Source organism: Rhinolophus sinicus, linkage group LG06 (assembly GCF_036562045.2).
Source record: "Rhinolophus sinicus isolate RSC01 linkage group LG06, ASM3656204v1, whole genome shotgun sequence".
Taxonomy (NCBI): Eukaryota; Metazoa; Chordata; class Mammalia; order Chiroptera; family Rhinolophidae; genus Rhinolophus; species Rhinolophus sinicus.
In genome coordinates, this window is record NC_133756.1 from 78,474,806 (window position 1) to 78,497,090 (window position 22,285).

At 36.8% G+C, this 22,285-nt stretch overlaps 1 protein-coding gene across 3 annotated transcripts in view; it reads left to right on the forward strand.

Annotated features, from left to right (window-relative positions):
- Positions 1 to 22,285, forward strand: part of EXOC2 (exocyst complex component 2) — a 246,195-nt gene that overhangs the window by 169,023 nt on the left and 54,887 nt on the right. For all 3 annotated transcript variants that reach the window (XM_019714889.2, XM_074335319.1, XM_074335322.1), the window contains 2 exons: positions 1,381 to 1,447; positions 5,411 to 5,527. In XM_019714889.2, coding sequence (XP_019570448.2) covers positions 1,381 to 1,447; positions 5,411 to 5,527 — 184 coding nt within the window. The remainder of the gene's footprint in view (positions 1 to 1,380; positions 1,448 to 5,410; positions 5,528 to 22,285) is intronic.

The window sequence follows — 22,285 nt, forward strand, 5'->3', positions numbered from 1 at the left end:
ACATATTCCTCTGTCTCCTCATTTTGCCTATCTGTGTGTTTGTTTATGTGTATTAGGTACATAAGTTATGTCTGTCAGTTTTGTAAGAGTGGTCTTATGTAAAAAGTGTCCTGTGGGGCCCAGTGGCACAACCATCCCTGTTCACCTGAGTCAGGTGCTCTAGGGATGTCCCCTGTGTAGGTTGCATGGACCCTCCTATTGTAGTTGTGCTGTAATTCCTGCTCATGCTCCTGTGAGTGGAGTGTCCCCAGGCCACTTGGCTATGAGGACTGCCTGGGCCTGCTGAGGATGATCTGGTGTGAGGGAGCTAGGGCTCCAGAGTCGGTGCCGCTTCTTAATGTCTGTGGTGCTGGCCGAGGCTGCTGTGGGGTGTGTTGATGCTGGAGTTGCTTGAGAGGTGCTTTGTTGCTGGCTGAGTTTGCCTGCCAGGTGTGTCTGGTGGAGCTGCTAGGGTGGGGCTCCATGGTGAGTTGTGGCATGTGCTGTGTTTGGAGCCACTTGGAAGGCATTTTGGCCTGGGCAAAACTGGCTGTGTCCTCAGGAGAATGGTGGGGCCAGAAGAGCAAATTAGTAAGGTTAATAGAGAGTGTCAGAATTGGCACTGGCCTGCACCAGGCCGGCTAGGTGGAAGGAGGGTGAACTAAAAGGAACAAAGAAATAATGGCATCCACCAGTGCCACAGTCCCAGGAGATAATTCCAGTTGATACCCTGCTCCTGCAGTACTTGCCCTCAAGCAAGTCAATGTAATTCCTTCATGTCTGACCCTGGGCCTCTTCACATTGCCGCCTCGGTGCTGAGACTTGCAAGTAAGTTTGTACGTGAGCCCTTTATGAGTGGAGTCTCTGTTTTCTGTAGCCCTTTGACTCTCTTGCTGGTTTTGAAAGCCAGATGTTATGGGGGCTCCTCTTCCTGGTGCCAGTCTCCCAGGCTGGGATTCCTGGTGTGAGGGTCAGACCCCTGTCTCCTCTGGGTTCCGGTTGTGGTTGTGATGTCCTTCCCACTTGGGGACCACCATACTGGGAGCATGGGTCCTGACCAGCCTGTGTCTTTGCCCTTCCCATCTAGAGGTGGCTTTTTCTTTATATTCTGAATTGTAGAAAAATCTGTTCAGTTAGTCTTCAGGTCATTCTCACTTAGTGTTGCTCTATATGTGGTTGTACTTTTGTTATGTCCATGGGAGGAGGTGAGTTCAAGGTCTGTCTACTCTGCCTTCTTGACCCCCACCACCCAGAGAGCCAACCAAAGACTGAAGAGTCAAATTTACATAAGGTTCCATGCTTTATTTTTATTGAGGTATATAGTTGACATATAAAATTATATTAGCATTTTTACTTTAGTGCTTTAGTTGTAATTGTTCTCTTACTTGCTTCTATATTTAGTCTTTCCGTTGATATTTCTTCTCCCGATTTGTTTGGAAGTATCCATGAAGACTTCAGTTTGACTTCTGTAAGTAAGATGATAAATAATTAAGATGATACAGAGTAAAACATATCATTTTAAAACTATGTAATGACTAGTTCATAAATCTGTCCAAATTACCTACTACGTTAGTGCTCTTGCATACTACTCTATACTAGGGTGTTGTGTTTTATTTTTGTGAAAATTTTAATAAAAATATTATTTTATATATATTCTACACTTGACATATCTGTTTTCTGTGTCATGTGGGTTCTTCAGTGTGAGCTAGGTGGCCTGGTGGTACCCTGGTGCTTGGAAGTTGGAGAGGAGGCAGAGGACAGGACCTCCTCCCAACCTTTTTCTTTTTAAACCAGAGAAGCTCTGCTTTTCTCTGTTTTATTTTTGTAAGTTCCCTAATAGCATTTTATTTGAATATAAAGTTCCATGGGAAAAACAAAACCAAGCCACTATATAAGCTTTTTTTAAACATATACATATATTTAGGAATGATTCGCACACATACTTTATTACATGTATAAATTCAGCTGTTGAAATCCAAACTCCACCTATCTTAAAAAAGAAAATAACCCTCTCTAGCTTGAAGTGTGTGTTCGTGTGTGTGTGTACACACATATTTCTTAAGAAAGAAAACATATGACCTAATTTCCTGCTGCATATCGTTTCCACAATTATTATATTTGTAAGTATGAATTCCTAAATAAGGGACTTGTTATGTTGGGAAAAGTATAGTTTAATCAAAGTTTAGTCAAAGTAACTTTTAATAAAATCTGTTCTAGGTTTAATTACTTGGATGGCTGGGTTGATAATGGTACCATTCACAGAGAGAATTCAGGAAGACACTAGGTTCTAAAGAAAGATTAAAAGTTCACTTTGGTACCAGATGTATTGAATAACTGACATTCAGGTAGAGATATCTAGTGGGGGATTGGTTATGCTTACTTGAACCCCAGGAGAGAAATCTAGATGCAGATTTGTGAATCAGCAGTATAAGGCCTGGGAGTGGGTGCGAATCGTAGAGAAAACGCCAGTAGGATGAGAGGAGAGCCAAATATATAGAAGTGGTATTGGGAGTACCAGTATTTAAGGGATGGCCAGAAGCCGAGAGCCTTGAGGGAATAATGAGACATAGAAGAAAACCCAGAGAGAGCAGTGTTCCTGAGACAGATGGGAAACAGCATTTAAACAAAGGACTATTTCATAGCATCACAGACTGATGGAGGAGCCGTCTTGGGTCAGAAGAAAACTAGAGCCTCATGATCTGGCAGGTAGGAGGTCATGTATGACACCGAGAGAACCTCGTCATTGCACTGCTGAGTAGCCATCTGTTCTCATTGGTCAGGACTCAATAGGAGCTGGGAAGTGATGTGGAGAGTTTCAAACCATTCTTTCAACCGTGAACATAGAGAGAGTACTAGAGAAGGGTACGCACTGGAGGAAAGATCCTTCTGAACTCAGGAAGGCCTTGCCAGCCATTTGGTCCACTATACTTTTTTCTGTCTTCTGGAACAAGCCTAATTTCTCCATGATAATCTTTCCAGTGTCTGAAAACAACTGTGGTGTGTACTCTGAATCGTCCCTTCCCCTAACTAACCCCCTAGATCATTTAGACGTCTCCAAGCTGATGTGCTTGTAGTCACTTGATGTGGCAATTCTCCTCTGAGGTCCTTCTGTCCTTCTTCCAGGGTGGGCACAGGGCCCTGTGTGACCCTGACTCCTGGGAAGCAGCCAGAAGCACCCATTAGATTACACCTCTCTGTCGACTTACATTGAGCTTACTGCCAACCAAAACACTAAGTTTCATTCTGCTTCTGCTAATCGCAGGATCTTTTCTCTCCCATTTCACTCCAAAAATTGTTCATTTGGCACCAAATTCATTTCCTAATGTTTCCCCTTCTGTGGTATCTTGTTGTATTTGGCCCAGAATGTTGAGATCTTCCTAGGGTCTTGTTCTGTTATCCAGCAGAGGCAGTTACAGTAGAAAGAGGTCTAGGTTTGAAGTCAGAAGACACTGGTTTGCTTCCTGGCCTGCTTCTTACTAACTGAATAACACTGGGCATGTCGCTGAGGGTGTCCAGTTTCCTCTGGGACAGAACCCAGATGGTAATGCCTACATCTCAGAGATTCGGTGAGGAATAACTGAAATAATACATAATAATAAATCATCCTTAATCTGTAAGTGCTACCTTTGATAGGTGGAGTTGTTATTTTCAAACATATATATTCATCTAAGTGGTTAATATGCCTTTGATTTATATCCAAACTTAAGAATTTGATTGTGTTGTTCAGTTTCTTCTTCCCACTTTTATTTCTTCTGATTGGTTAAATTTGAGGGGGGAAAACACTAAGTGTAAGACTTTAAGTCACTCAAATAGTTTTTCCATTTTGGAGGAAGAACCATGCAGATTATTATGAAAAAAATCAAACAAAGGGAGTTAATTAATAAGGCACAAAAGATGCAGCAGGTAAGGCTCATGCTTGGAGGGAAGACTCTTGAAGGAAAGGACAATTAAGAATTGATTTTATAACTGAGACTCCAGTTGAGAATTGTGAGTGCAGGATGTTTAGAGTGGCTGAAGAGATGTGTGCTTTATGAGAACCACAGAAGGATAACCCAGGCTTCGGGCAAGTGGGAATACGGCTTCACAGCTTACCTGTGCCCTCTCCAGTCCTGTCCACTACTTTCTTTCTGACTCTCACTTGCCATTTAGTCACACAATGTGCAGGAGGAGTATACCTATGGTAACCCTGTCTACCTTGTCTGTGCTCCATTTCCCATCCACAGATTCATTCAGGGTCCGTAACAGTGCTTCATTTCCTTGAAGGTACCACAATAATTCCTTGGCCTTTTAATTAGGCACTGAATGGACTCTGCCAGAAATAAAACCAGGGAAATTTTAAATAAAGAAATTTAGAAACTTTTAAAAATCTGATGGAGCTGAATGAAAGTATTGGGAGATGCAATCTGTATTTGGCAGTTGAGTTCAAAGGTGTATTTCATCTGTGGTTTGTATACATCAAAGGACAGGGACCCATTTATTTCCATGTTTATCATACTGACTTTAACACAAGTTACTCTGATTACATATGAAACAGTAAACAGAATGTGGGTGAGAACTTCTCCTGGAAAGTGGTTTTGCCTTAGTTTTTTTTAGTCAAGGGATCTTAAACTGAGGCCCTAAATGCATCCCATTTGTTGCAGAGAACGCTCTCACACCTGAGGGAGCACAGGCCAAGTGCCCTCAGTGAGCCACAGTAGCAGTCACAAACGCCACTCCTAAAATTTTACTTGCAAAAAGAGTTCTTTTGAACGGTAAAAGATGTTTTATTCATCAGCACTGGGGTTTGGTAACTGTAATAAGAAATATCTTTAGGCAGCTGGAGCCTTGGTGAGTGTAAACATGGATCTCTGTAGAGCCAGTCCTCTCGGTGACTGGCACTAGGGAGAGTCCCCCAGCTTCTGTGCCTCTGCTCCCCAGAAGAGCAACTGCATTAAAAACAAAAACAAACCTGTGAAGTCCCAAGTTTTTTGAAGGCGCTCATCATATGTACTGTATTATAATTCTCTTATAAAACTATTTTCTAAGAGTTTCTACATGTTTCATCATTACTTAAAAATGTCCATTTTATAGCTCTTTTGTGCACAAAGTATTAAATAGAATATTAAAGTGAAGCCCTTTCATCAGAACAACAGCTGATCCTACTTGATTAGTTAGCTGTTTCACCAGCCTGTTTCTCTACACAGCTGTTAAATTTCAAAGGGAACATTATTTGACTGGTGTATTATGTAATAACAAGCAATTAATAGAATTATAGAATTGTATTATATTTCTCTCTGTGTTAATATTGGGAAAGCAGCCAAAAAAAACAACACCAAAGTATTGAATGTTGATATTAAACACCAAGAGATTGTAATTAAATTTAATGAATGATAAATGTTATCTGTTTTTGTTATTATAAATGTAATTTTCTAAATATTTGTTTTGCTTTTAGGAACAGCAACTTTTGATAGTCCTAAGTAATTGCTGCTACTTGGAACGTCACACCTTCCTAAATATAGCAGAACATTTTGAAAAGCACAACTTCCAGGGAATAGAAAAAATAACACAGGTAAATGAATTATGTTAAATGGACAAATTGATTGTTTTATCAACCTAGTTTCCAAATTTTTTCAGTACCCTCTTTCGCTTTCTGATTCTTTTCTCTCTACTTGCCCTTGCCACACCCAGATTCCTTCCCCATCCTCACTCCACCCTATCTTTGAATGATTCCCATCCTTCTCATAACTCACCTTGAATCATTAATTTAATACTCTCTTCTTTCCTCTAGAGCAAAGCTTTCTCAAGGTTAGACCTGATTTATTCTCCACCTAAGCTGTTCAGAAGTGAAGGAAGAAAAATAATGAGGGAAAGCCTTCAAACCCAAATCTTTAAGAATGATCTCACATTTGGCTCCTTTTAGATTCAAGCTTTTACTTACAGCCAGCAGCAAACTCCCTGAGCCTGCAGAAAAACCTCTTCCTGGCTATTCACACTTCTTTCTCTCTCCATTTCCATATAACTGCCATGATCCTTTACTACTTAAGCAGGCACAGAGGTGCTTGAGCGTGTACACACACACACACACACACACACACACACACACACACACACACACACACACGACTGTAGGATGCTTAATATCTTACCTGAAAAATATATACTCTCCACTCTCCAATCCTTGGACGTAGCATAGTTTAACAAAAATGAGTCCTATATCAATGCAGTAGAGTTTTTTAAAAGTTACACTTTGTTTGTATTTTTTCAAGTAAGCAGAAAAGGAAAATATGAAGTAAGATGTTATTAAAGGTTGGTTGGTTCCTGAGCAAAGGTTTATCAGATTTCTAAGTAAAACTAAGCTAGAACCACTTTTTTAATGTCAGTACACTTTTCTAGTGCAAAGAATAAAAAGATAATGATCTAGTTAATCTTGTAATCAAAATGTACTTATGATGGATTGCAAACTATCTACAAATGATGGTTCTAGTTTGTGAGCTAGATTGGGATTTTTTTTTTTTCAAAGAATGAAAATATCAAAGTGGGTGGCTGTGTCTTGTTTTTCCTGCCTTTTCGTAAAGATTAATCATCCTGATGAGAAATGCTGTGACTTACAGCTGACTTAAGGGCCAAAAGTTGAGTTTATTTCCAGAAATTTTTGTGTTGAGAATTGCAAGGTACTCTCTCGCAGTAAAAAGTGGACACTTTGTTTTTATGCAATAACAATAATGACACCAACATATTTATTGGAGAAATTTTTTATCATTTAAAACATGTATGAAATGATTAGGAATTGCATATAGCAGAAGCACTAGGTTTGGTTTTCTTTAGGTTTTTAGAGTTATAAGTAGGAGCTATCAATTAGTTCATTTTATATCATTAAGAAGTAGAATGAAATTGACATATAAATAGGCTTAGATATCCTTCCTAGTCCTTTTCTATATCATTTTGAGACGAGGGTGATATGAAGGATTTGGGATTCATCTTACAATAAAAATAGTGGGCTATTTTTCACATTTGGAATTTGGATTTTTTTTTTTTTTAATTGACCATTGAATATTTCCAAATCATTCAGTTGTGTAGACAGTAAATTAGATTCAGATTATAGCGTTTATGTTGATTGTATTTGTTAAGAGTCAAATCCATTTTATGATGCCAACCAAGTAAAACAACATTTTTGCATTAAGAGAAAAAGCCTGCTAATGGCCATTGTTTTTCACGGTTCCCTTTTCAAATGACAGATAATTCTAGAGACAAGATCCTAGAAAAATCTCAGGGACACATAGGTCACATGAATAATTTGTTATCCATTCTTTTGCACTGTTTCTTCTCTTGGAGATAATGGTTCGCTGTAGGCTTCCAACTTAGTGTCACCAGACACTAGACGTTTTCTCTGATCTCTTTCCAGGTATGATCTGGTGGTTTGCCAAGAGTTCATTCAGGTGTATTTCCTCCTGCTTTCTTATTGGTACTTCTACCAGAAGAAGCATAGAAATGACCCATTGTTAATTTCCTGTATCTTGATTTTAATGTAGAAACAGTATGCAAATAACCATGCTTTTTAGGAGTATATTAAAATTTAATGACTATGATCCTTTAAAGCTTTAAATCCTTTAAAGAATGATTTAATACATACAATTTTATTTGATGCAGATAACCCTGTGAAGTAATTAAGGAAGGTATTATTAACTCATTTTTTTTCCAGAGAGATGCTCAGAGAGATTAATGATTTGACCTATTTAAGTAATAGATCAAAGCAAGACTCAACATTAAGTTTTCTCATTGTAAATCCAGAGTGCTTTCTTGCCCTGCACAACACATCTTAAAAGAAAGTACAAAAGTGTTCTGATGAAAATTTACCAAAGGACTAGGACAGTTGTGATAGCTGTAATGATATAATTCCAAGGAATTTTTTTTTATGTATCCAAATGCTATTTTAATCTTTCCTAGTCTTTGAAAAGCAAACATCTCATTTAGAATTTGTATAATTGCAGATTTTCAGTTCACTTAGGACTGTAGTGATTAGACAAGTCTGTCATTAAATTATTGATTGAGATTGAGGTTTTATTTTAACATGGGGGTTGGGGGGTGGACAGCATCTTTTTAAGATATTTCCAGGGAAGATCCTTTACACAGCAGTCAGTTTTAAAGATTTTTGTTTCACTTGTACCATATGTACCATATTTTATATATTTGATTATTTTTAGCTTAATTGTATATAATTCTTAAATTTTGTTTGAAACCATTTGAATTCATAGATATGAATGGCTATAGCTTTGTGTCCTCACTTCGTATTTGTTTTATTTTCTCCATTCATGCTATAAAGTAGCTAAATTTTGTTTAGAGGCTATTTTTATAAAATAAATTCGTTGTAAATTAATCCATTTGGCAGTTTAAGATCTTGTAGACAGGAATTGTGAGTTGGTCAGATGTGTTTCTGCCTACTAAATACTAAACTTAATTTTTGACCCTGTTTAACTGCCTCAAGTTCCTTGTATATGCATAAATGGGGAGAGAGAAAAGAAATATACAGACATAAAGAAATAATACAATAGTAAGGACTCAAGGACCTTATATAATAGTTTATAAAGTAAAATATTGCTTCTCCAATACAGAAAGTAATTCAGAAAAGCTTTCCCAAAGCAAGGAGAGATCAACTGTCACATAAAAGATGTTGTTTCAGACTTGAAAGAAAGGCTCTAAGTCACTTTGGAAAGTTGGGGAGGTGTAGGAAATGAATGGGTAGAAACCATTGGCTCACCAGTTGGGTAGGATGTAGGATTTTAAATCAAAAAAGCTTGAACCTGAGCAGATAAAATTCTACCACTAAATAGTTGTCTTTCAGCATCCCTTCGCTATTTCTGTTCTCTGAACTGGTGCTGTGTCTGTTACCTCTTCACACTGCACGTTTTCCTTAGGAGATCTCATCCACTCCTGCTGTTTCATTTATCATTGATGCCCATGATTCCCACAATATTTATCTTTGTTCCTATCATTCCTAGGATTCAGTTCTGTTTCCAACCAGACATCTTCACTAGAAGTTTCCACTGGGATTTCAGATCAACATGCCCAAACCAAACTCATCTTCCTCCTTCACATTAGCTTCTCTTTCTGTGTTTTCTGTTGTAGTCAGTAGTCACTGAATGGTCATCATTCTTGACTCCATCCCTCAATGAGGGTTTATGCCACATCTTCTAAGCCATCTTCTGAATCTGTCTCCACCTCTCTGCTTTGCACTTCCTGTCCAAACTCAGTCCTTTCTCACCATTGTGCTATTGCAGGAGCCTCCCTCCAAAATTCTTTGCTTACTGTCTAAATTCTTTCATTCTCTAACTCATTGTCTACAGCAGGGTTGTCCAAACTGCGGCCCGCAGGCCAACTGAGGCCCATTATCTATTGTTAATTGGCCCGCAGCAAATTCCAAAAATACACTTAGTTTACTTAAATAAACCAGGTGAGGCAATACGTACTTCACCTCGAGGGAGTGGCCTGGCTGTTTGTGTATTTTACCACATATGGCCCTTGGTGAAAAACGTTGAAAAAAGTTTGGACACCCCTGGTCTACAGTGTTTCCAGGATGGGCTTCCAGGATACAGAGTACAGATCATGTTGTTCTTTCTCCTTCCCACATTTCAGTTGCTTCTCATTGCCTGGAGAATAAACCTGAACCCCTTAGGCTGATGCTTGAACATCATCTTTCTTTCCTGGCATTCGTCTCCCCTACTCCAGTCCACTACTATCTAGCCACTCATCTTTCCTTGAACATTTCCTGATTTGACTGCTCATTCATTCATTCATTCATTCATTCATTCAACTTCAGCCTACCAGACTCCATTTTAAGAACATTTACCTGTACCTTATGCACTATGTGTCTGCAGTGCTTTTCCCTCAGTCTTGACATGGCAAAACCTTGATCATCCTTCTGAGCCCATGTCAGACACAGGTATCTCATCCTGTAGAAAGCCTTTTAAGGCCTCTCCTTTATCTGTTGTCCCAAAGTACAAAATGGATTCAATCCTCTTATTCCAATGATGCTTTCTTCATAGCGCTGGAATAGCATTATAATACATTACATTATCCTTAGTTTTATATTGGTAGGTTTCTTTTTTAGATTACAAATTCTTTTCAGATATTTCATATTATATATTTTTATCCCTACACAAAAGAATAAGTCTTACTTATGTAGACATAAGAATAATGAAATGAACAGACATGCACCCACCACCAAGCTAAAAAAGTGGAGCTTCGTTTGCAGAGCCCTTCCTGCCCAGCACAGTGGCATCACCCTCCTTCCCTGTAGAGAGTCCCTTCTGCATTCATGATTTCTAAACAATACATGTTTCATATTACCTGTTTTTGACTTATAAATAGCACAAATGGGATTATATGGTATGAATTTTTCTATACTTGCTTTATTCCCTCAATATTGTTTTTGATATTTATTCATGTTGCTACATGTAGGGTATGCCAGTTTGTAAAATGAATTAGAAAGTGTCTCCCTTTTTTTTTTCTCTGAAAGAGTTTCTGTAAGATTGGAATTATTTGTTTTTGGAATATTTAGAAAAACTCTGGTAAAACTTTCTAGGCCTAGTATTTTCATTGTGCGAATCTATTTTTCTTGGACTTCGTCTATTTTCAAATTTATTGGCATAATTTTTTATAATAGTTTCATATTATTTCAGACTCATCTGCATTTGAGGCATGACCCCTTTTTGTACTTAAGATTTCTTGCTTAATTTTTTCTTTTTTTTATTACTAGTTTCAGGTGTACAAAACAGAATGATGATTAGACATTTACAAATCTCACAAAGTGATAACCCTGATTAGCCTAGTACCCCTCTGACATCGTACATAGCTATTACAATACCATTGACTATATTCCCTATGCTGTACTTTACATTCCATATTTACATATTACTATATGTATATATTTTTTTAATTCTAGTTGACATGCAGTATTATTTTATATTAGTTTCAGGGGTGCAGCACAGTGGTTAGGCATTTATGTAATTTAAGAAGTGATCCCCGCAATAAGTCCAGTACCCTGGACTTATTGGGGGGATCACTTCTCTATACATATTTTAATAATATTATCGACTCTACTCCCCATACTGTATTTCACATCCCTGTGACTATTTTGAGACTACCAATTTGTACTTCTTAATCTCTTCACCGTTCTCACCGATCTAGCAGCCATCAGTTTGTTCTCTGTATCTATGAGTCTGTTTCTGTTTTGTTTATTTGTTTATTCTGTTCTTTAGATTCCACATGTGAATGAGATTATATGGTATTTGTCTTTCTCAGTCTGACTTATTTCACTTAACATAATATCCTCTAGGTCCATCCATGTTGTTGCAAATGGTAAGATTTCATTCTTTTTTATGACAATAATACTCCATTTTATATACATATATACGTATCACAATTTCTTTATCCATTTATCTGTTGATGGGCCTTTCAGTTGTTTACATCTCTTAGGCAGTAAACATAGGGTGCATATATTGTTTCAAATTAGTGTTTTGGATTGTTTTGGATAAATACTTAGGAATGGAATTGCTGGGTAACAGTGCAGTTCCATTTTAAATTTTTTTGAGGAACCTCCATACTGTTTTCCATAGTGGCTGCACCAATTTGTAATCCCACCAACAGTGCACAAGGATTCCCTTTACTCTACATCTTCACTCACACCTGTGTGTGTGTGTGTGTGTGTGTGTGTGTGTGTGTGTGTGTTTATAGATTTATTGATGATGGCCATTCTGACAGGTGTGAGGTTGTATCGCATTGTGGTTTTTATTTGTATTTCTCTTACGATTAGTGATGTTGAGCATCTTTTCATGTGTCTGTTGGCCCTTTTTTTTGTCCTTTTAGGAGAAATGTCTGTTCAGGTCCTCTTCCCATTTCTTAATTTCATTGTTCAGTTTTTGAGTGTTGAGTTGTATGAGTTCTTTATAAATTTTGGATATTAACCCCTTATCAGATGTATCATTGGCAAATATCTTCTCCCATTCAGTAGGATGTCTTTTCGTTTTGTTTATGGTTTCCTTTGCTGTGAAAAAAACTTTTTAATTTGATGTAGTCCCATTTGTTTGTTTATTCTTTTGCTTTCCCTGCCCACGGAGATATATCAGCAAAAATATTACTAAGGGTAATATCTGAGAATTTGTTTCCTATATTTTCTTCTAGGAGTTTTATGTTTGGGATCTTACATTTACATCTTTAATTCATTTTCAGTTTATTGTTGTATGTGGTGTTACAAAGTGGTCCATTTTCAAGTTTTTGCATGTATTCATTTATTGAATAGGCTATCTTTACCCCAACATAAATTCTTGCTTCCTTTGTTATAGATTAAATGACATGGATTAAATAGACATGGATTTATTTCTGGGCTCTCTATTTTGTTCCATTGATGTATGTGTCTGTTTTTATGCCAATACCATGCTGTTTTGATTACTATAGCTTTGTAGTATAGTGTGATACCTCCAATTTTGTTCTTATTTTGAAGATTGCTGTGGCTATTTGGGGGTCTTTCGTGGTTCTATATAAACTTTAGGATTATTTGTTCTAGTTCTGTGAGAACTGCCATTGGTATTTTGATAGGGATTGCATTGAGTCTATATATTGTTTTGGGTAGTGTGGACATTTTAATGATGTTAATTCTCCCTAACCATGAGTGTGGTATATGCTTCCATTTATTGTATCTTCTTTAAATTCTCTCTTCGATGTCTTATAATTTTCTGAGTACAGGTCTTTTACTTAAATTTATAACTAAGTATTTTATTTATTTTTTGATGCCATTGTGAATTCTCTTTCTGATAGTTCATTATCGATGTATAAAAACGCAACCAATTCTGAATGTTAACTTTGTATCTTGCTACTTTACTACATTCATTCATCAGTTCCAACAATTTTATGGTGGAATCTTTGGGGTTCTCTTTATTTAATATCATGTCATCTGCAAATAATGACAGTTGTACTTCTTCCTTTCCATATTTCAATGCCTTCTGTTTCTTTTTCTTGTCTGATTGCTGTAGCTAGGACTGCCAATGCTATGTTGAATGAAAGTGGTGGAAGTGGGCATCTTTGTATTGTTCCTGATCTTAAGGAAAATGCTTTTTGGCTTTTCCCATTGAGTGTGATATTTGTTGTGTATTTGTCATACTCGTGTATGGCCTTTAGTCTGTGGAGATATGTTCCCTCTATTCCCACTGTGCTGGGAGTTTTTCTTATAAGTGGATGGTGGATTTTATCAAATGCTTTTTATGCGTCTATTGGTATTTTGTTGAAGAGTTTTGCATCTATATTCATTAGAGATACTGGCCTGTAGCTTTCTTTTTTTGTAACGTCTTTGTCTGGTTTTGGACTCAGAGTAATGGTGGCTTCGTAAAATGAGCTTGGGAGCCTTCCCTCCTCTTGGATTTTTTGGAATAGTTTGAGAAGAATAGATGTTAATTTTTTTTTAATGTTTGGTAAATTCTACCTGTGAAGCCATCTGGTCCAGGACTTTTTTGTTGTTGGGATCTTGTTGATTACTGATTCAATTCTGTTGGTTGTAATCAGTCTGTTCAGATTTTCTGTTTCTTCTTGATTTAGCCTTGGAAGATTCTGTGGTTCCAGGAATTTATCCATTTCTTCCAGCTTGTCCAGTTTGTTGACCTATAGTTGCTAGTAGCAGTTTCTTAAAACTTTTTGTGTTTCTGAGGTGTCTGTTGTCACTTCTCTTCTTTCAATTCTGATTTCATTTGTTTGGGATCACTTTGTTTTTTCTTCATGATTGTGGTTAAAGGTTTGTCAGTTTAGTTTATCTTTTCACAAAACCAGTACTTGGTTCCTTTGATCTTTTGTATTGTTTTTTTAGTCTATTTTGTTTATTTCTGCTGGGATCTTTACTATTTCCTTCCTTGTACTCACTTCGGGCTTTGTTTGCTGTTCTATTTCCAGTTCACTTAGGTATAAAGTTACACTCTTTATTTGAGATTTTTCTTGTTATTTGGGGGTAGCCTGCACTGCGTTCACTGTGTCTAATAGATTTGGGATCCTTGTGTTTTCATTTTTGTTTGCCTCAAGGTATCTTTTCATTTCTTCTTTGATCTCATTGTTGACCCATTCATTACTTAGTAGCATGTTATTCAGTTTCCATGTGTCTGTGTGTTTTTTAGTTTTTTTCTTGTAATTGATTTCTAGTTTTATACCACTGTGGTCAGAGAAGATGCTTGATATGATTTCAGTCTTCTTAAATTTATTGAGACATGTTTTGTGGCCTAACATGTGGTCTATCTTGGAAAATGTTCCATGTGCACTCTGAAAGAATGTATATTCTGCTGTTTTGGGGTGAACTGCTCTACAAATACCAATTAAATCCATCAGGTCTATTGTGTCAGTTAAGGCCGCTTTTTCTGTGTTGATTTTTCTATCTTGAAGATTTGTTGATGGGGTGTTGAAGTCCCCTACTATGATTGTGTCACTGTCGATCTCTGCCTTTATGTCAGTCAGTATTTGTTTAGGTATTTAGGTGCTCCAGTGTTTTGTGCATAAATGTTTACTAGGGTTATGTCTTCTTGTTGGATTGCTCCATTTATTATTATGTAAAGTCCTATTTTGTCTCTTACTTTAGTCTTTGTTTTAAAGTGTATTTTGTCCAATGTAAGTATTGCTACCCCAGTTTTTGGGTTTTATTCCCCTCATTTCTGTTTGGGTGAAATATCTTTTTCCATCCCTTTACTTTCAGTCTATGTGTGTCTTTCAATCTGAGGTGGGTTTCTTGTAGACAGCATATGCATGGGTCTTGTTTTCTTATCCATTCAGCTACCCTGTATCTTTTGATTGGAACATTTAATCCATTTACATTTAAAGTGATTATTGATAGCTACATAGTTATTGACATTTTATTTTTCATATTTTTTATCTTTGTTTTTCTCATTTCTTCTGCTTAAAGAAGTCCTTTTAACATTTCTTGTAATTCAGGCTTGGTGTTAATGAATTCCTTTAGCCTTTTCTTGTCTACAAAGCTTTTATCTCTCCTTCAATTTTAAGTGATAGCCTTGCTGGGTAGAGTAGTCTTGATTGTAAGCCCTTGTTTTTTATTTGAATATTTCCTGCCACCCCCTTCTGGCCTGCTAATATCTGTTGAGAAATCAACTGACAGACTTATGGGAGTTCCCTTGTGAGTAACTAGTTGTTTTTCTCTTGCTACTTTTAGGATTCTCTCTTCCTCTTTAACCTTTGCCATTTTAATTGTGATGTGTCTTGGTGTGGGAATCTTTGTGTTCACCTTGTTTATCTATTCACCTTGCCAGGTTAGGGAAGTTTTCGGTCATTATTTCTTCCACATAGGTTCTCGATCCTTTGCTCCCTCTCTTCTCCTTCTGGTACTCCTATAGTGTGAATGTTGTCATGCTTGATATCCCAGAGGCCCCTTAAATTGTCTTTGTTTTTTCTTTTTCTTTTTCCAATTTGGTGTTTTTTGGTACTTTGTCTCTAAATCACTGATATGATCCGCTGCTTCATCTAATCTGCTCTTGATTCCTTCTACTGTATTCTTCATTTCAGTTTGTATTCTTTATTTCTGACTGGTTAATTTTTTTTTTTTATGATTTCTATGTCCTTCTTTATGCTTACTATCTCTTTTCAAATTCTCTAAGTCCCTTAAGCATTCTTATAACCAGTGTTTTAAACTCTGTCTCTGGTAAGTTGGTTGCCTCCATTTCATTTAGTTCTATTTCTTGAGTTTTCTCCTGTTCTTTTATTGGGGACACGCGAGGTCAGACAATTAAATTCATTAACTCATCCTAGAAAAAGTGCTACATACCTCATTGCTGAATATCACTACAGTCACCTTCAAAGTATTCCCCTTGGGAAGCTATGCACTGACGCCAATGCCTAGTCCACCCTTCAAAGCAATTTTGGAACTCTTTTTCTGGAATGGCCATCAGAGCTGTTGCCGTATTACCCTTGTTGTCCTGAATGTCATTAGAATGTCTTCCTTTCTATATTTTCTTTATCTTCGGGTAAAGAAAGAAGTCATTGGGGGCCAGATCAGGTGAGTAGGGAGGGTGTTCCAATACAGTTATTTGTTTACTGGCTAAAAAGGTAGTGCTCTGGTGTGGTCTGAAGCTGGCTTCTGAGTCTGTTGTTTCTGGTGTCTCTTGGAAGGGACTCCTGTGCAGGTCTATTTCAGCTTTGCCTGTGACTATCCTGGCACTACCTGGTGAGAGCTACTAACCTGTATGTAGTTGGCTGCTGCCTGTGCTCGACCTGGAGGCCTATGGGGATGACCTTGCTCTGAACAGAGGCCAGCTGCTACCAGTACAGTGGTACCTCGGTATTCAAATATAATCCGTTGAGGAAGACCGTTCAAGTTCTGAAATGTTCGAAAACCGAGGCGCAGTTTCCCCATAGAAAATAATGCAAAATGGATTAATCCATTCTAGGCCTTTAAAATCAACCCCTAAAACTGCTAATTTAGCATGAATTTTACTATCTGATGATACCATGGATCCATAAAATTTACGGCGTTCGTAAACCGAAATGTTTGTCAACGGAGACGTTCGAAAACCGAGGTACCACTGTATTGTGCCTGGAGCACCTTAGCAAAAGGCCCAGGGCCTCCTAGGCCTGTTGTCACCTGCCAGCTGCCCGTAAGGCCCAGCGGTTGAAAGAGCCTCCTTAGGTGCATGTGTCAGGTAGCTTGACAGGTGTGGAGATTACCTCTGGAGATGCAGCACTAGGTGGGCCAGGCAGGGTTCCTGGGAGCTACAGGGTGTGGGTGGTGGTTTTTACAAAGTTAATGCAGTTTCAATTCTTGCACTGGTGCTGGGTTCGTGACCGTGTTGCAAAAATGCCCTTAGGACGGGGCAGTGTGTTTGGGATCAGCCTGTTTTGCATCTCCACCCCTCCTACCAGTCTCGATGTGGCCTCTTCTTTAGATCCTTTTATAGGAGTGGCTCAGTTAAATGTATTTTTTTCTGTCATCTTTGAAATGAAAATAACAGGTGTTTTTTCTTTTTTTCCCCCCTTTTCAGGAACATACTTTTTAAAAAGCATTTTACCAAAAAGTTTTTAAAACAGTAAATTAGAAAATTTAAATTGGAAACATTGAAATAAATCAAAATAATTTTAACTTTTTAACTATTTTGAGTGAGTTGAAGACTTTGAAGACAACTGAGTAGCAGTTGAAGAAATGTGATATCTACTTAGCAGGCATTTGTTTGTCAGCACCTATTATGAACTGTAATATAGGTCAGGCCATTTGGTATAAAAATATCTTTTGATATACATACTAAAGAAGCTATAATGGTAGATTATTACAAGCATTATTTGCCCCTACATAAAAAATGCTGCCTCCTAATATATTCCGTATTTCTAAATTATTACCAACTGAAGTACCTTAAAAGGTGCTGCCCAATTGTAACGTATAGGAGGTGAGTAGTTATTTTGGAGTACATAATTATTGAGTTAGCACCCCACTTTTATTTTTTCCTTTAGATAGGTGCCCTGTTGTGGTTAGAGACACCTGGCCTAAAAGGATAACGTCCTCAGGTATCATACCCCTGCCCTGTGCAGCCTTTTTTCAGTACCCTCTTAAGCACTCCCTGTCTGCATGCTTAAGAGCCATATGTTTTTAACATGTAGTTTTATAAATGTTTTCTCGCCTTTCTTTTTCTATTAGACTGTGATTTCCTTAACAGGATTTATTTCTTTTTTCCATTTAACTTTCGTTTATAACTATCAGGTAGTACATTAAGCATTGATAGGCTTTGTCCTTGCATTTCGAGTAGGGTCATGCAAGCTAACGTAGCTGGTGTGAACGGGGCATTAGTGAAAATAGGGTAGTCAATAATAGTAATTCCTGCTAGCATTTGTTTTGTACTTTAAATGTGCTACACAAGTTTCATAAATTATCTTTTTAAATTCTCACAACAAAATTTATGAGGTGAGTAGTTTGTCTTAATCCCGTCCTGTCACAAATTAATGCTGCCACTCTGCTCTCTTTTTGTTTCTTTTGCCTAGTATTTATCGACTCATCCATTTATTTTCAACCTTTTTTTTTTTTTTCAAAGAGGTATAATTTCTCTACAGTAAAACACACAAATCTTAAGTGTGCAGATTGGTGACTTCTTACACATCTCTACATCCCAGTATCCACTACCCTCATGCTCCATTCCAGTCACTAGGCACCCCTTTTACCACTATTCTGATTTCTATCAGCATAGATTGTTTTACGTGTTTCTGAACTAAATGTAAAAGGAAACCATACAGTTTGTAGCCTTTTGTGTCTGGCTACTTTTGCTCCAACTTAGTAATTTTTGAGATTCATTGAAATTGTGTGCCTATCAGTAATTTATTTTCTTTTATTGCTGAGTTTGGATAACCAAATTTTGTTTAGTCATTCTCATGGTACTGGACATCAGGTTGTTTCAATTGTAGGTTTTTATGAATATACTTGCTGTGAACATTACTGTAAAAGTCTTTTTGTGGACATTTGTACTCTCTTATCTTGGATATAGTAGTCCACCCTTATCCACCATTTTGCTTTCCATAGTTTCACTCCAACAATCAAGTACAGTCTGAAAATATTAAATGGAAAATTCCAGAAATAAACAATTCATGTTTTACATTGTTTGCTGTGCTGAGTATCGTGATGAACTCTCTTGCTGTCCCTCTCACCCACCCAGGGATATGAGTCATCCCTTTGTCCAGCGTGTACATGCTGTACATGTAGTAAAATAAGATATTTTGAGAGAGAGAGAGAGAGAGACCAGACCACATTCACATAACTTTTATTACAGTATATTCTTATAATTGTTCTATTTTATTAGTTATTGTTATTAATCTCTTACTGTGCCTAACTTATAAGTTCAACTTTATCATACATATGTATGTATAGGGTTTGGTTTCTGTGGTTTCAGGCATCCACTGGGGATCTTGGAATGTATCACCCATGGATAAAAGGGGACCACTGTCTATACATTGAAGTGGAATTGCTGGTCATGGAATAAGTTGATTAGGAACTTTCAGTAATTCTTTAAAATGGGTATCTCATTTTACATTCAGTGTATGAATATTCCAGTTTCTCCATGTCTTCACTGACACTTAATATTGTCATTCTTTTTATTGTAGCCAATCTCGTTGCTTTCACTGACTTGCCCTGATAAATAATGATGTTTATGCATCTTATACATTCAAATATTCATATTTAGATATCTTCTTTTTTTAAATGTTTGTTCAATTCACTTAACTCATGTTTTAATTGGGTTGCTTACCTTTCTACGAGTAATTTCTTAGAAATCTGTAAATAACCCTAGTCTGTGGCTTGCTGTTCTGTTTTCATAATGGTATCCTTTGAATAGAAATTTTTAGTTTTTATGAGATCCAGTTTATCATTTTTTGAAATGTTTAATGCCTTTCACATCCTATCAAAATATTTACCTGCTCCAGTGTCTTGAATATTTTTTTCCCAGAGGCTTTGTAGTTTTAGCTGTTATATTTAGGTCTCTGATCTATCTTTCATTAAGTATTACATTTTGTTCATTATCATTGTGTTATTATAATTATACATATATTATTATAGGTTTATAATATGTACTGAAACAACAGTTCATCTTCTTTTCTGATATATTTTTCTTGCTATATTGCATGGACTAGGATCTCTATTACAGTCTTGAATATAAGTGGTGAAGGGGACATTTTTCAAGTCTTTTTTTTTAATCTATTAAAATTATCCCACTTCTGTATAATGTGTTTTTTTTAAATTGTAGATTCAATTTGCTAATAGTTTGTTAGGATTTTTATGTCTTTGCTTGCAATATCCTTGTCAGTTTTTGATATCAGGGTTATGCTGGCCTCATCAAACAAAATAGGAAATGTTCTCAGGCTCTAGTCTATGATAAAGTTCGTATGTGATATAATTTCTTCCTTAACTGCTTGGTAGAATTCACCAGTGAAGTCATCTGGGCCTGAAGTTTTCATCATGTGGAAGCATTTTAAATAATGGACTCGGTTTTAAGAAATATAGGACTATGTGCCAGTTTTAGAAAGTTGTGTTTTTCAGGATTTTATCGTTTTTTCCTATGTTGTCAGACTTACATAAAACTATAATAATTTTTTCAAGAACCAACTTTTGGCATTGGTGGTTTTCTCTAATATTAATCTTTTAAAAATTTAGTTGATTTCTGCAACAACATAGATGGACCTAGAGGACATTATGCTGAGTGAAGTAAGTCAGACTGAGAAGGACGACAAATACCATATAATCTCACATGTGGAATCTAAAGAACAGAAGAAACAAACAAACAGATACGGAGAACAAACTGATCATTGCTAGATGGGAGGGGGATTGGTGGGTGGGTGAAAAAGGTGAAGGGACTAAGAAGTACAAATTGGTAGTCACAAAATAGTCACAGGGATGTGAAATACAATATGGATTATATAGTCAGTAATGTTGCAAAGACTATGTATGGTGTCAGGTGGGTGGATCACTTCATAAATTACATAAATGTCTAACCACTGCACTGTACACCTGAAACCAATATAAAATAATGTTGAATGTCAACTATAATTAAAAATATGTATATACATATAGTCACAGGATATAAAGTACAGCGTAGGGAATATAGTCAATGGTATTGTAATAGCTTTGTACTGTGTCAGAGGGGTAGTAGACTTTTTGGGGTCATCACTTTGTGAGGGGTGTAAATGTCTAATCTCGATGTTGTTTTGTACAACTGAAACAATTAAAAAATTTAATTGATTTCTGCTCTTATCCTTAATTATTCTACTTTCAGTTTAATTTTCTCTTTCAGTTATCTGAAGTAGAAGATTAAAACATTAATTTTAAGCCTCTCTTTGTTTAAACCTTTCTTTGTTGAATAGCTGCATTTTTAGTTTTTTGTCCATCACAGATTTTAATATGTTGTATTTTCATCGTTATTCTAGGTTCTTACTAGTATTTCCTTTTTAGATGCATTCTCTTTTTCAAGAATTAGCACTTGTATTTCCCATTGCCCAGAGTATCTCTAATCATCTCTTTAGGTTTATGTTTCTAAATATTAGAGAAGGGGACGGGTGAAAGATAAAAGGGAGCTCAAAGTCAGTCCCTACCACTGTTTTCCTCAGTTGTTATCCTCCTCGATCTGATGTATTTGCTCTTAGGTCAGAGCCCTTTCTCAAGTACATGGATGATGTACTCTTTGAACCCTTCCGTACTTTTTTCAGACTCTGTTAGTAAATGATATCTTGGCTAAATGTATGATCCTTGGGTTGCATTCCTTTTATTCCTATAGATATTATTTTAGTAAATTCAGGTTCCAGTTTTGCATCTGACAAATGTGATGTCAGACTGATTCTTTCTCCTTCGTATGTAAATTATTTGTCTGATGGAAGCTTAAAGCATTTTCTCTCTATTATTTAGCAACTGGGTACTTTAATGGTATTTTCCTAGGTGTGTGCAGTGTCTCATCAGTCTGGCCTGGAACTCAGCAATCTGATCCCAATTGCAAACTCAGTCTTTAGATCCAGTTAAATGTTTTCTATTGCTTGTTTAATTATTACCTCTTCTCTAACTGCTCATATTTCTCTTCTTGAATTTCTGGGTTTGATTTTTATTTGTTTTTGTGTATTCAAGCTTCTGGATCTGTGTTCTAAGTCTGTTCATAATCTACCTCTTTACAATTTTACTCTGTTCTTCGAAGTACTTAACTTCAGTCTTAGTAGTGACCAGTAGTTTCTTCAAATAATCTGCTCAGTTGTTAGCTTTGAAAATCATGTGTTTTATATTCATGAAGTTTTGTTTTATATTATACTTTAATCTTCTTCAGGGTGTTCATTATTTTTCTAAGTTCACGTCGTTGTTTTTCTCTTCCACAGCAGAATTTCACTACTGAACAGATATTCCTGTTTATACCTATTAGACAACCTAGATGTGTGTTTGATTTTCAACGTTAGCTTCTTGAAACTCAGGTCTGGTGTTGGAAAGAAACTTGTGTCCTGTGGGTCAGTGGTGCAAAAGCAGACAGTCCACCAATCCATTGCAGGGAAACCTGGGCCCTCAGATTCTTTACTTCCAGACTTAGTACAACCCACCTGCTCTGTAACTTCTTGGCCTCGGGTGCTGGTGAGACCAGGCTCGGACTTGTAGGACTGAGGCTAACCTCCTGACCCTGTTCTGCTCCCACTACCAGCAGCAGTTCCCAGTTCATGGGGGCCAGGCTTTCTGTGACGACTACTTGTGGCCCATAAGTGAGGATTAATTCCTATCCTAACACATAACTGTGCTAAGAGTGGTCTTTATTAATGAAAATAAATAAAATAAAAATCATGTCTTTTTGTAGGAAAATTG